The 14,096-nt window shown below is 40.1% G+C and overlaps 1 protein-coding gene across 1 annotated transcript in view; it reads left to right on the top strand.

Annotated features, from left to right (window-relative positions):
• The first annotated feature begins 1,638 nt into the window (after positions 1 to 1,638).
• Positions 1,639 to 14,096, top strand: part of LOC109935666 (corticotropin-releasing factor receptor 2) — a 144,378-nt gene continuing 131,920 nt past the window's right edge. Inside the window, exons 1-2 of the mRNA XM_048595924.1 lie at positions 1,639 to 1,756; positions 1,880 to 1,999. Of these exons, the coding sequence (XP_048451881.1) occupies positions 1,639 to 1,756; positions 1,880 to 1,999 (238 nt within the window). The remainder of the gene's footprint in view (positions 1,757 to 1,879; positions 2,000 to 14,096) is intronic.

Here is a 14,096-nt window from a genome sequence, read left to right as displayed (position 1 = left end):
TGTTGGAGTTGTATTTGTTTCCTGGGAGTAAAAAAAATTCCAAGTGATAAAAGGGAGAGAGAAGCCAAAGGAAAAGATACGGAGATACTGAAAGAGAGAGAAATACAGAGGGAGAACAAGTGTCGAGGAGAGACAGATAGATAAAAGAGGGAAAGAAGCAGCAAAAGATGGAGAAGGACAGATAAGGAGCAAAAGGCAGTTACTGAGGGAGAGCAATGGACAGGGAAACACAAATAGGTAGCAACAGACGGGAATATACAAATAGTGAGCAAGTGAAGCACCAAGAAAACATAAAGTAAACAAGAGACAGAGTTAGACATAGGGAGTAAGGCAGAGAAGTACCAAGAGAAAGCAAAACATTGACAGAATGCAAGAAACAGACGGGGAGAGAAAAAGAATTTGAGATAATGAGAGAGAGAGAGAGTGTATGAGGCAAAGAGGTACAGATAGACAGCAAGAGACAAAGACAGACAGGGACTCAAGAGAGAAATATTGAAGATGTATAATAAGTGGAAATCAACTGCTGGCAGGAACACTAAATTAATAAATTGTGGAAATGCATGCAAGATATTTAGAGTTTCATTGTAAAGGCTGAGGTCAAAACCATTCTTATCCTTTCAAAAAGGGGACAAAATTGCTGGCTTGGTGTGTCTTATTGTGCTGTTTCCAACCATTTCAGTGACAGTAATAGCAAGGGAGAGAGGTCGAGAGAAAGCAAGTGTCAGAGCATACCGATTGGGAGCAAGGGAGAGAGACCCTAAGAGAAAGAATCAGGTGTAGATCAAGAGCAAGATTCAGAGACACTGAGAGTAAGAGACACCGAGAAAGCAACAGATGCAAATAATGACAAAAAATGAAAAAGGCCCAGAGTATAAGAGACAGAAATTCTGGCAGTGAGCTGGAGAGAAACAGATGCCAAGAGTAAGACATTAAAAATCAGAGATAGAGTGATGCTGAAATCAAGATAAATGCTCAGAGCAGGAGACAAATAGAGAGCAAAAGAAAAATCAAGAAAGTAAAAGGTAAAGAAACACTGAGAAACAAAGGAGGAGTAACAGACGGGGAAAAAAGCCACAGCAGCAGAAACAATAGGTGAAAAACTGAAGAAGAGTTATAAACAGAGGAAGGACCAACAAATAGAGATAAGCTGAAATAGATTGCGCAAAAAAGAAAGACAAAAAAAAGATAAAGCGATGGGACGAGGAGAGCGACCCAAGACCGACGGAGACATGGAGAGGGGGGCGCTGACAGAGACAGAGGGGGGAAATTGAAAGGGATGGAGTCAGAGCGGTCTGTAGACCGTATGTAAGGAAGAGGAAATAGATCGGCGCATAGACAGGTGAACATAGACGGAAGAGCGACTAAAGATTGCGATGGAAAGAATAACACTTATGGATAAGTAGGGAAGTAGCCGGAATTCGGAGCAAACCACTCAAATCACCGATATATTTGATCAGGCGTGGGCAGCTGCTGCGTTCCCATTGGCCACAGAGGTGGAGCGAATCTAACAGAGAGGTGAGGTTTTAAACCAAGAAGCACATCTTAGGGAAGGCAGAGAGAGGAGAGAGCCGCTGAAATAGCAGCACCGAGAGACAGAACACAGTACACACACACACACACACCGGCAAAACCTGCAACATGGACTCGACAATCTTTCAGATCATCATCGACGAGTTTGATCCCAACTGCAGCCTGATAGACCTCTTCCAAGACCATTTCTATGAACCTGACCCCATCCCGATTGTGGACCTCACTGGTAGGACAGTGTAACACCTCGTAGACGTGTGGATTTTTAGCATATGTTCATTTGTTTAATTGTTCTTCATTCCCTGCTGTAGTTTCTTATTTTAATTCTATATTTTCATAACTTCTTCCCAAGGTATTTATTGTAATTCAACAACCGATCAGATAGGAACTTGCTGGCCGAGGACAAAAGCAGGACAGCTTGTAGCGAGACCTTGCCCCGAGTATTTCAATGGGGTTAAATACAACACCACAAGTAAGAGCAGTTGTCTTTTTTTAAACTTGTGAAATATTGTCAATTTCCTTTATACTCTAAAAAATGTAAAGATTATGTGATATCGTGTTCCATCTTGTTGGGTTTACAGTTCGACGCAATTATCATTTATTTTAAAACAACATCTTTTAAAATTTCTGTTCAATTAAACATTTTTCCCTCTCCGTAGTGTTGTCTCTGAGCCTAATTGCAGCTAATGGCGTCTTGCACATTAATGTTTCTGAGTCAGTTTAAATTCAATTTGTGCAAGCTGCATTTTGTGTGTTTTTTTTCCAATGTGTTAAAAGTGAGGAGTTTGCATTGGAAACAATAAATCGGAAGTGCAGCTGAGGAACTCAAATCGGTGACTGTGATTACTGTCGTGAGTGTCCATTCATTCATTCCTGGCTTTTGTCTAGTCTCTTAAAGGTGGATGAGATGCCATTGGATCCTCTTTCATTGGTTCACTTAAAGGGACATCGTCCCCCTCAAAGTTTGATCGCCCAAAGCCTTTTTCTGTGATTTTTGTAGGATGGAAATGTGATGGTGTGATTTGTATTTAGAAATGTCCAACAGCGATTTAAAATGGGCTGTTCAAACTTATGAGATATTTTCACAAAGTAGAGAAAGTATTGGCGAGATGTGGGCAGAAAACAATGGAAATAGGATAGAGATGGCTGGTAAAAAAAGGAAAGGAAATTTTTATATCTTCACAGCAAGTTCTTGAATAAATTGCTTGAAAGGATAAAACTTTCACAATGGAATTGGATGTATATGAATATAAAAGAACTCCAGGGCTAAGGAGCAGTGGTACAGCTTTTTCAAAGAGCTGGCACAGACACAATGGCCAAATAGCCTCCTTTTGTGCTGCATGATTCTACCTTCACTGCATCATTAAAATGTTGGCATGTCATTTGGGTGTGATTTTTGTATGCAGCCCCCCTTGAAGGACATTATCAATCTCCCTTTTACCTGATTCTGAGTGTGATTATGTGAAGATAATGGGAACTGGAGCTCCCTGCTTTAAAGGGTGGTAGAGAACTCTCACCACATTTAAGAAGGACTTGGAATATCTATTTGAAGAGCCCATAAACTGTAGGGCGATGGATCAAGTGCAAGAAGTTGGGATTAGGCTGGCTAGCTCTTCATCAATGAGCATGGGCAGAATGGGTCAAATGGCCTTCTCTGGTGTTTCAAATGATCTATGATTGTAATACATGAGGGTGCAAGTTTTCACCTCCTGTTGGAAACTAAACAGTTAATTGGTCTTCAGTGTTGTATGTACGTATTTAAAATCATGAATGTTGGCTTGTTCACACCATGGCCATGACCATATCTGTAGGATGTGAAATGTCAAGATTGCAGTCAATATGACCCTAGAAATTAATGGATAATTGTTTGATGCTATTATATAATGCTGCATTACTTGCAGCTTTAAAGTAGGATTTGGTTTAATGAGCTAATACCTGCATTAAAATAATTGATAGAGGAAATTTATAAGAGGTAAGACCACTAAATTGAAAGAGATTACAGAGAACAAAACAGGCGGGCAGTGATTGAGAGATTATAGAGAGAAACAGTAGTAATTGAGAGTATTTTTCTATTCGAATGTCAGTGGAGGTGTTTACTCAGCTGCAAAGCCCATTGTAAAGTGTTGATGCTGTCACATTATAACATTGCTGTTGAACTTGCTTTATGTTTTAGTTTTGTTGTTTGAAAAATAGCCACAAGACAAAAATTACAAATAAGATGTCATTTAGTTTGACTTCTGAGTGAAAACATGTGTTCACTGATAAAAGAACATACTGGTTACCCAAAGATGAACAAAAATTATCCGGCTTTCTATATGTTATGATCAGGAAAATCTAGAGAAGGTTGGGCTCTTCCATCTCCTAAATGGAAAAGAAGTGCTGCAAAGTCAAATGTAGTAGTAACTAATGTAGAAAAGTTGGGGTATAATTTTTCTTCATCAATAGTGAATTCATAATTCATTTCATATCATGCTGTATTATACATTTTGTTGACTTGAATGGTAAAGAAAATCAGATGGATTTTAAAACAGGTTGCCAATTCACTTCGAACCCAATTCACGCTACTGATGTAGATTAATTTCACCCTCTTCCCTCTGATGGAATCTAGAACTGAACTTCAAATTAAACTGTGACTGTAAGGTTAGAAGCACGGCATCAGAATAATGGAAGATAAATTTAGCAGTGCCATGTAGCATCCTACATGTGATGAAAGGATTACGTTTTCTTCCTGCAAGACAAACTAAAATGGACAAATGACACATGCTAAATACTTAACTTCAATATCGCCTGGGTCACAGGGTGCTAGCAATCTGACAAATTTCCTGTCCTGATTCCCGTCAAGTAACTCTAATTGGGAGAACTCATAAAAAAGGTTTCCATGCAGACTGAACTTTAAATATGAGAAATATTCCACAGTATTTCGCAAGTGCAGAATGCCGAAACAGAAGCAACAGTGGAAGTAGTTACACTCCTTGAATTGACAGGTGAAGAATGCTTCCTTGATGAGAAGATGCAGGGTTGCTCATACAATGGAAAAATGCCACTTGACACAGAACCTCAAGGGAAATTACAGATTTTAAAAATTAATACTACTACTGTCAACTTATGTACGTGTAAGTTCAAGCTCAATTTTTATAGCTTCATTTATGTTTTTCTTTTGCATAATTTTAATTTCTGGTTGTCTTTTCTTCTTGAGTACAGTTCCAAATGTGCTCATTGTCCTCATGTCTTTGTACTCACTGGCCTCATGCCTTTCTCCAGACACTCACCAGGCTCTTCAAATAGGCTTGACATTTCAACTGACCTTGATTTGCCCTTATTCAATTTCTACATAGAAACAGCAGTACGTATGTCATTCAGCTCCTTGAGCATCATCTGTCATTTAGTTAGCTTGTAATTTATCTGTATCCCCAGCCCCATCTATCCCAGTTTGATTCTTATCATTGATATTTTTGCCTAACAAAAATCTGTCAATTTCAACAACTCTTTTATTGGAAGACCATTCTAGACATGTATTTTTTACAGCAGGAGTAACTTTATAGCTTTCAGACTGACTTCCCCCTCTATTTCTCCAAACTAGTGAAGCTGAGGTCAATTGCATGAGCTAGGTTCTCAAATAAACTGAGATCAGATGACAAGGTACAATCAGAAACTGAGAGTTTTCTGATCTGGGCAGTCTAAAATCAACAAAACTAATAGGAATGCAATAAACATTGGTTTAAAAGACACAGTCACCATATTAAGTGCTTCCATACCAGATGAATGGAAAAACTTACAAATTCGCAAAGAAGGACAAATCAAGATTATTTAACTGATTAAGCTCATTGCAATAAGACAACAATACCACTGTGTATGCCATTCCCCCTCCCTATACCACATAATCACTTGAAGAGCCAGATACACAACAGGAAACAATAATCTGTGGTTAGTTCAGGAATAGCTCTAGGAAGTTTATCTGATTCACCAGAGTAATCAAACAAGGCTCAAGGATTTATCAGATGTCCAAAGCTCCTCAGAATCACAAATAACTCACTGCCTACCTTCTATAATTGGAAATGTCTCGTCTCACATCAAGTGTCTACTGGAACAACTTACTGAGTTCACATTTTGGCAGTATATTCTAGAAAATGACAGACAATTCTTGATGAAATGCATTACTTCCTGGCATCTGAACACACTGTTTGAGGTCAATATAATTCTGTGTGAGGCACTCTCAAACAATTTTAAATAATCTACTGGAAATTTATCTGATCCCTTCATTATTTTAAAGTTGTCAATTGTTTGAGGTCAAAAGGATATTGAAAAAACTCCACAGAGGCAGGTATCCCATCACCAAGTCACCCTTTATTTACAAGTGGAGAGTTCTTGACACTGATCCGTCTCCCTCAGAGCCAGCTGTCAGAGTGAACAGAACCTCTACACTCCTGTTTATGTCGTGTCAGCCAGGGCTCCCTGATTGGACCAGGTTAACAGCCCCAATCAAGGAACTCATATTCTATGAGGTTCACCTGGCTGATCTTGTTATAATAACTACAGATATGGCCACAATATTGATAATACCCTATGTTCCAAAGCCCTGTAAGTAAGCACAAGTTTGTGATGCATGATTAAGCTGCTCCAGTTCATAGTATTCTGGGCTGCATGCAAACTTTGTGCTGATTGCTAATTTAAATAATAGTGGAATGCAGCCCAGCGCTGATCTCAGCAAGAGGTCCAGGTTAAGACCAGGCTAGCATCACTCAAAGCTAGCCTGCACCTCCTTGAAGGTGAAGTGTATTCTAAGTGCAACAAGTACTTCATGGCACAGACTGCCTACAATGAAGCTGTCTCAACACAGCAAGGTGTAAGACCCTGGATTTTCTGATAGGTTTTGGAAGTGGACAGAAGGAGAGATGACCTGGGTCCACAGTGGACCAAGAAGCCCTATAGACAAGTGGTTAGAAGGAAATGGTAACTTAGAGATACAGAGTTGGATTTAATTGTGTGGGTATGCCAACACGGTCACTGTGCTATTGGAAGTTCAGGGTGGTCAATAGAAACAGATTCATTTTTAAGTGCCATCCTGTTATAAGTGAACTAGGTGCATCACAAACCAATGTCAAGTACGAAAAGTGGTTTGGCAGTGCCATACTGACTGAGCTGGTTGAATCCTAAAGGGCATAGTTGTTACACTAGCTCTGTGCCTGGTGATAAGGGAGCCAATAAGAAGTGAAAACATTCATTACCTCATCCTCACCAACCTACCTGACATGGATGCATCTGTCCATGACAGGATCAGAGAGAGTGATCATCATAGAATCTTTGTGGGGAAAAGTCCAGGGTTTACATTGAGAATACCTTACATCATGTTGTGTAGCATTATCAACATGGCAAATGGGATAAACTTTTAACAGATCTAGCAACTCAAGACTCAACATCTATGAAGTGCTGAATTGTACTCCAACACAATCTAGATTTTCTTGGTTTGGCATTTGCTCATTTACTATTACAATCAAGCGAGGGATAAACCCTGGTTCAACAAAGAGTGCAGGAGGGCATAGCAAAATAAGATGCCAACCTGGTGAAGCTGGTAAACAGGACTACTTGCATGTCAAAAAGCATAAGCAGCAAGTGATAGACAGCATTAAGCAACTCTACAACCAATGGATCAGCCCCAAGCTTTGCAGTCCTGCCACATCTATCATGAATACTGATGGACAGTGAAGCAACTCATTAGAGGATGAGGCCCCACAAATCTCAATCTTAGAAAAGCCCAGTACATCAGTGTTAAGAATAAAGTTGAAGCATTTGTAATAGTCTTCAACCAAAGTGCTGAGTGGATGATCCATCTCGGCCTCCTCCATAGGTCCCCAGTATCAAAGATACCAGTCGTCAGCCAATTTTATTCACTTCATATGATACCAAGAAACAGCTGAGGCACTGGATACTGCAAAAGCTATGCTCCTAGACAATATTCCAGCAACAGTAGTGAAGACTTGTGCTCCAGAACTTGCCACTCCCCTAGCCTAGCTGTTCCAGTACAAATACAACACTGGCATTTATCTGACAATGTGGAGTATTACCCAGGTATGTCCTGGTCTGCCACAGAGATCAGGAGAAATACAAATGGGCTAATTACTGCCCATAATTAATTGCTACTCTACTTTCGATCATCAGTAAATTCTTGGAAGGAGACATCAACAGTGCTGTCAAGTTGCACTTGTTCAGCCACAACCTGCTCAGTGATGCCCAGTTTTAGTTCTGCCAGGGCCACTCAGCTCCCAACTTCATTACAGGCTTGATCAGATATGGACAAAAGAGCTGAATTCCAGAGGTGAGGTGAGAGTAACTGCCCTTGACATCAAGGCCACATTAGACTGAGTGTGGCATGAAGGAGCCACATCAACACTGGAATCAGTGGAATCAGGAGGAAAACTCCACTGGTTAGTGTCATATGTGCTAACGAAATATTGTTGTGGTTTTGGAGGTCAGTCATCTCAAATCCTGGACATTTCTGCAGGTGTTCCTCAAGATAGTATTCTTGACCAACCATCTTTAGCTGCTTCATGCATGACTATCCTTCCATCATAAAGTTGGAAGTGAGGATGTTTTCTGATGATGCACAATGTTCAGCACCAGTCCATGTCCAAATGCAATGAGACCTGCTCAATATCCAGGTTTTTGACTGACAAATGGCAAGTAACATGAGTGCCACACAAGTGCAGGCAATGGCTAGCTCCAATAACACAGCATCTAACCAAGGTCTAGGCCCGAAACGTCAGCCTTCCTGCTCCTCTGATGCTGCTTGGCCTGCTGTGTTCATCCATCTCTACACCTTGTTATCTCAGATTTTCCAACATCTGCAGTTCCTACTATCTCTGATACAATTTTAACCCCACTTGACATTCAATAGTTTTGTCATCACTGAATCCCCTACTATCAACCTTTTCAGGTTTGCCATTGACCAGAAAATAAACAGGACTAGCCGTATAAGTATCTTGAAAGCGACAGCAGGTCAGAGTGTAACGCAGTGAGTAACTTAAACTCCCCAACGTCTGCCTACCATCTACAAGGATGAAACTGAAGTGTGATGGAATACTCCTCACTTGCCTGGATGAGTGCAGATCCAAGAACACTGAAGAAGCTTGACACTATCCAGAACAAAGCAGTCCACTTGATTGGTACCACATCCACAAACATCCACTCCCCCCACCACTGACACTGAGTAGCATACAAGATGCACTGCAGAAATTCTTGAATCTCTTTAAACAGCCCCTTCAAACCCCATGGCCACCAAACCCAGACAGACAAAGGCAGCAGGTGCATAGGAACTTCACCACCTGCAAGCTCTCCTCCATGCAGTTTATCATCCAGATTTAGCAAATAAATTGCCTTTCCTTCAGTATCTTTGGGGCAAAATCCTGGAACTCTCTTTCTAATGTCATTATGGGTCAGTCTACAGGAAATCGGTTACTGTAATTTAAAATATGACCTCACCATCACTTTCTCAAGTACTACTCGAGGACATAGCTTCTATTCTCCCTTCCCCAATGCCAATAATCTCATATCATACTCCACATTCATGGGTTAACTTACTCTTATGTAGTTAGCACACACACATCTCACACATGCTGCTGCAGATTGTATAAGCATACACTTCCTGAATTTACCGCACTCTATGCATTCTACTACAACCCAATCCTTGTGCCTTTCTCAAGATACTCAAGAAACTTGCTTCTGGTCAGGCACCGATGTGGTAATGTGAAGGCCTAGTAAAGCTGGACACTGTGAGCTGCCAATATACTTTCAATAAAAGTCAAGTTACACAAAATTATATATATGTGACAATTTGAATGATTCAATCTTCTTCTCAGCAATATGCTTTGCAGATATTCAGTCTCTTGTAAAGTATCACCTCCCCGTCTTCACTTTAAGATTTATTACTCAGCTGATTTTCTGCACATATGAATTGACATCATTCACTCACTTCCTCCCGGAGACACCTGAATACGGAGTTATGCACTGACTATTTTAAGCCGTCCTGATGTAATACAGCTGAAGACTTAAATTCAGCTCTGAAAGCTTGGAGACCTCTTTCTTAATCTGATTGCCTGGAGTTTTTTTTCCCCAAGTCTCACATTCTGGAAACTTGTACAAACTAAACAAAAAACCTGCCATTCTGCTGGTACAGTTTTACTTCTAAAGATCTTGACTTGTTCTGGCTCTTGAACATCTGTTTCTATAGGTCATAAAAACCCGCATTAATAACATTCGGCAATTAGCTCCCAGACTCATTGACCCCATCATTTAGCTTAAGTCATATACAAATAGGATATTTTCTTATTTACTGTCCCTGCTGCTTCATCTGCTCATGCTGAAGCCAACGGGCACTGAAATTATGATGCACTGACTGGGAATCAGCAATATGCCTTAAACTCATAGATACAACCAAGACCTTTTTTTTAAGTGTAGCATGACTGTCTGCAGACTTCACCCAACTTTAAACGACTCAGCAAAACACAAAGCAGTTCCATTAACTATAAAACAGTGATCAGAGAGTACCTAGCAACCAAACTGCAACTTGTTAACCATTCTTTAAATAGCAATGGTGAGATGTCCTTCTGCTGAATGGATAGGCTAGTATTTTACTGTAATCATACATGGTCCAACACATTCAGCTTCATACATTTATATTGAGGACAACAAAAAAAATTCAGGAAATTACGTTGCAAAACACTGTCGTGGTTTGCACTTTAGGCCTGTGGAATACTGCATTTTTCTTTGCTGTCTAATGTGCAAGAGAGCTATCAGGCTGCTGTGATAATTGAAACAAACATAGTTCAGCTGGATAGCAAGTGGGAAAATGGAAACCTTTCACCATTACAATGAAAATGCGAGATAATCTATCATTTTCATTTGCATTAGGCAAAGGCCATTCTAGCTGTAATATCAAGGTCATTGCCCCAATTCTGAGTGAAAAAATACAAAACAGCGTGAAGTATAAGTTTAATTTGAATAATTTTGGGGTATTTGAAATTGAAATGGATAGATTTTTATTTCTAACAACATATGAACACACAATTTAAGTGCTGACATAAGCCATTTGGCCCTTTGAGCCTGCTGCATGATCAATACATCCTGCTAATTTATTTGTGTTTTGAATTCCACGTCCCCGTCTACCCCCAATAACCTTTGATTCGCTTGTCTTGCGAGAATGTATCTACCTCCTACTTGAAAATATTCAATGACCCTGCCTCCACTGCTTTCTGAGGCAGAGTTCCAGAGCAACACAACCCTCTGAGAGAAAGTAAAAATCTCCTCATATCTGTGTTAACAAGGTTACCCCAAAATTTTTAAACACTTTTCCCTAGTTCTGGGCTCACCCACAAGAAAACATATCCTTTCCACATCCACCCTGTTAAGTCCATTCAAGCCTTATATACTTCAATTAAGTCCCCCTTCATTCTTTTAAATTCCAATGAAAACAAATCCAGTCTTTAATCATAAGGCAACCAGCTCACGTCGGGTATCAATCTAGTAACTCTCCTCTGAACCATCTCCAATGCTTTAGATAAACAAACCAAAATGGCTCAGGGTATTGAGGATGTGATCTCTCCAATGATTAATGCATAATTGCAGCATAATGTCCTTACTTTTGTGTTCAATTCCACTCATAATAAAGGAGAGTATTCCATTAACGTTCTAAATTCCTTGTTATATATGAATAACATGTTGTGACTCATGCATTACAACACCTGGATCCCACAGAACCTTAGCATTCTGTTGTCGTTCCCCATTTCAGTAATGCTTTACTTTTTTATTTGTCCTGCCAAATTGAATGACTTCCCATTTTCCCACACCATACTTTATCTGCAAGTTTATGGCATACTCAGTCAACCCCCATATTTATGCCAGTCTGCAGATATCTTATTTATAACATCTTCTTTATATCTTCTTCACACCTTCTGATCTATCTTTCTCTAATCTGTAATTTTAGCTACTATGCTTTTCCTCCCCGGCAGAACCCTGCAGAACTCCAGTTCTCACCTCCTGCTAATCAGAAAAAGACTTATTTTATGCATACTCTGCTTTCTGTAAACAGGTCAATCTTCTATCTGTACTAACATGTCACCTCCCATGTCAATGAACCTTAATATAACACCTTGCCAAGTGCCTTCTGGAAATCTAAATACAGTATGTTTCCATGCTTCCCTTTATCAATAGTGCATGTTACCTCTTTAAAAAATTCCAATAAATGAGTTAAAGATGATTTCTTTTTCACAACATCATGCTGACTCTTCTTGATTACTTCGTTCTACATGCCTACTTCTAACCTCTTTAATGGTGAACTTTACCATTTTCCCCACAACATTCATTTAGGCTAACTGGCCTAAACAACACATAACAGACAATATGTTGATCATACACAAGCAGCCCATATTTGTAAAACTCTGATCATAAGGTCCAGCATTAGATATAATTCTGCTATTGGACAACATTTCTCAGTAATGCAATTGGTGCTCAGAAATGCACCAGAAACCAATTTAAGACTATTATTTGGCTCCACAGTGCATTTCATTAGTCTGTGCCAGAAGCCACATATATTCACTACAGTACCCGTTCTGTGTCGGTAAAAATTCTGTGTGTATATATTGCACCTCTTTTTATTGAGAAAATGTTCTGGAGACCGTGAATCTATACTGCATTCCCCATGACAAACACTTATTAATTACAGTTTACCTTGACCTGTCTGATTTGAGGCTAATCAGCTTGCCAGTATTGACAGTTAGCAAATCCTGCTGTTTCTCCATGCTGACGATGCTACGATCAACCAGCACCCTCTTCTCATGCTGTATAAATTAATGTTTCCTTTTAAATTTGGTTTCTGGTGTCCCAGTCCTGATGAACATAAAATGAACAGTGTCAAGAACATGACACATTTTAAAAATGACTAAAGATTAACTGAACATCACAGACTGGGAATAGGACATATGATATTCGTTGTTTACTTAGTTAGTTTTGGCTTCCATCAAGTGAGCCATTGGAAGGAGTTTAACATTGACTGTGGGGTTTGTTGATCCAAGGTGAATTTTGCATTGCAATGAACCATTAATCTGAAAGGACTGTAAAAACATGCCTACCTTGAGAGGAAAAATAATCTATTGCACAACACAGTCCTCCAAACCTGAGTCACAATAAACAATTCATTTTTTTCTATAGAGTTAAAATCTCATCACCTTTAGAAAGTTGCAGGCTGGGACCATTTTCATTTACTGACGCTTCACTTGATGACAGTACACCCACTAAGGAGAGCTTCCTAGAGGTCAACAATTAAAACCTGGCCTAGAGGAGCGCTGTCCATTTAAGGGCAGCAGACAAGTTTCTGAGGATGTCGCCCCACTTGAGAGACTGCTGATGCTGAGCTTGAGGAACCAACTAAAGAGATCTCAATCTTCTGTCCACTGCTGCCTGGATTTACCTGGGGAATCCCTCCACAAATTGGCCTGTGGCCTGGTGATATCAGCTGCTTCAGCAAGGGGCTAAGCACAGGGAGGCCTTCTCAGGCTCCCTAGCCAGCTGCTGGCAAGTCATTTACAGACAACGTCTGGGCTTGGGTCACAAGGCTGCGCCCACCAGCTGCTGGGAAAATCCCAGTGGCATCACGGGAAAATGAGGAAAGATTCAGAAATTTTGCCTATATTTGCGAGAGGTTAGAAGAATAAGACAAGATTTAATTGACATATGTATGATGCTAAAGGGGATTGACAAAGTAGAAGTAAAGTGGATATTTCCCATTGTGGGACAATTTAGTTTTAAGCTCAGGAGTTTCAAACGTAAAGTAGAGTTGAGGAGGAATTACTTCTCTCAAGGGGTCATGAATCTGTGGAATTCACTACTCCAGGGTGAAAGGATACTAAGAACCAGAATAAATGCAAGGAGGAGATAGATTTTTAATCAGTAATGGGTTAAAGAATTGTGAGGAGTGGACAAGAGAGAAGGGTTGAGACTGAGAGGAGATCAGCCACGATTGTATTAAATAGCGGAGCATTCCAACGGGGCTGTATTGTCTACCCCTGTTCCTAGGTCTTATGATCTTATCCCTTGCCTGTTTACAATTGTGCAATTAATCATTCAAACTAGTCACCTATCACTGCTGGTCTGGTAGCCATTGCTCGTGATCCACACCTCCCACAAGATTAGTTTGTAGTTGGAACTTGTTGGAGCGAATTACTGCAGATGCTGGAAAAAAGTGCTGTAGATCACAGCGGGTCAGGCAGCATCCATAGAGAGAAAACAAACTAATGCTTTCTAGATGACTCTTCATCAGAGCTGAAGTAAGATGTGGAGGGGACAGTATTTATGCAATAGTGGGGGTGAGGGGGGTGTGGTTTTGGAGTGTTAGGAGGAGAAAGGATGTTGATAGTTCAGATTAAGTGATCAGATTGTGAGAATGGCAGAACAATGGTGTGTCTAACTGCCAGACTGGAAAGATCAGACAGTCCCAGTGGGATGGGGGGAGGGGAGAGAGTTCAAGGTGACAGAGAATGTAACAAGCAAAGCTAAAAGATAGGGAAGGAATGCATTCACAA

The sequence above is a fragment of the Rhincodon typus genome, chromosome 4 (assembly GCF_021869965.1).
Source record: "Rhincodon typus isolate 14 chromosome 4, sRhiTyp1.1, whole genome shotgun sequence".
In the NCBI taxonomy this organism is placed as follows: domain Eukaryota; kingdom Metazoa; phylum Chordata; class Chondrichthyes; order Orectolobiformes; family Rhincodontidae; genus Rhincodon; species Rhincodon typus.
Note: the sequence above shows the minus strand (reverse complement) of the source record. Positions and strands in the feature narration are given on the sequence as shown.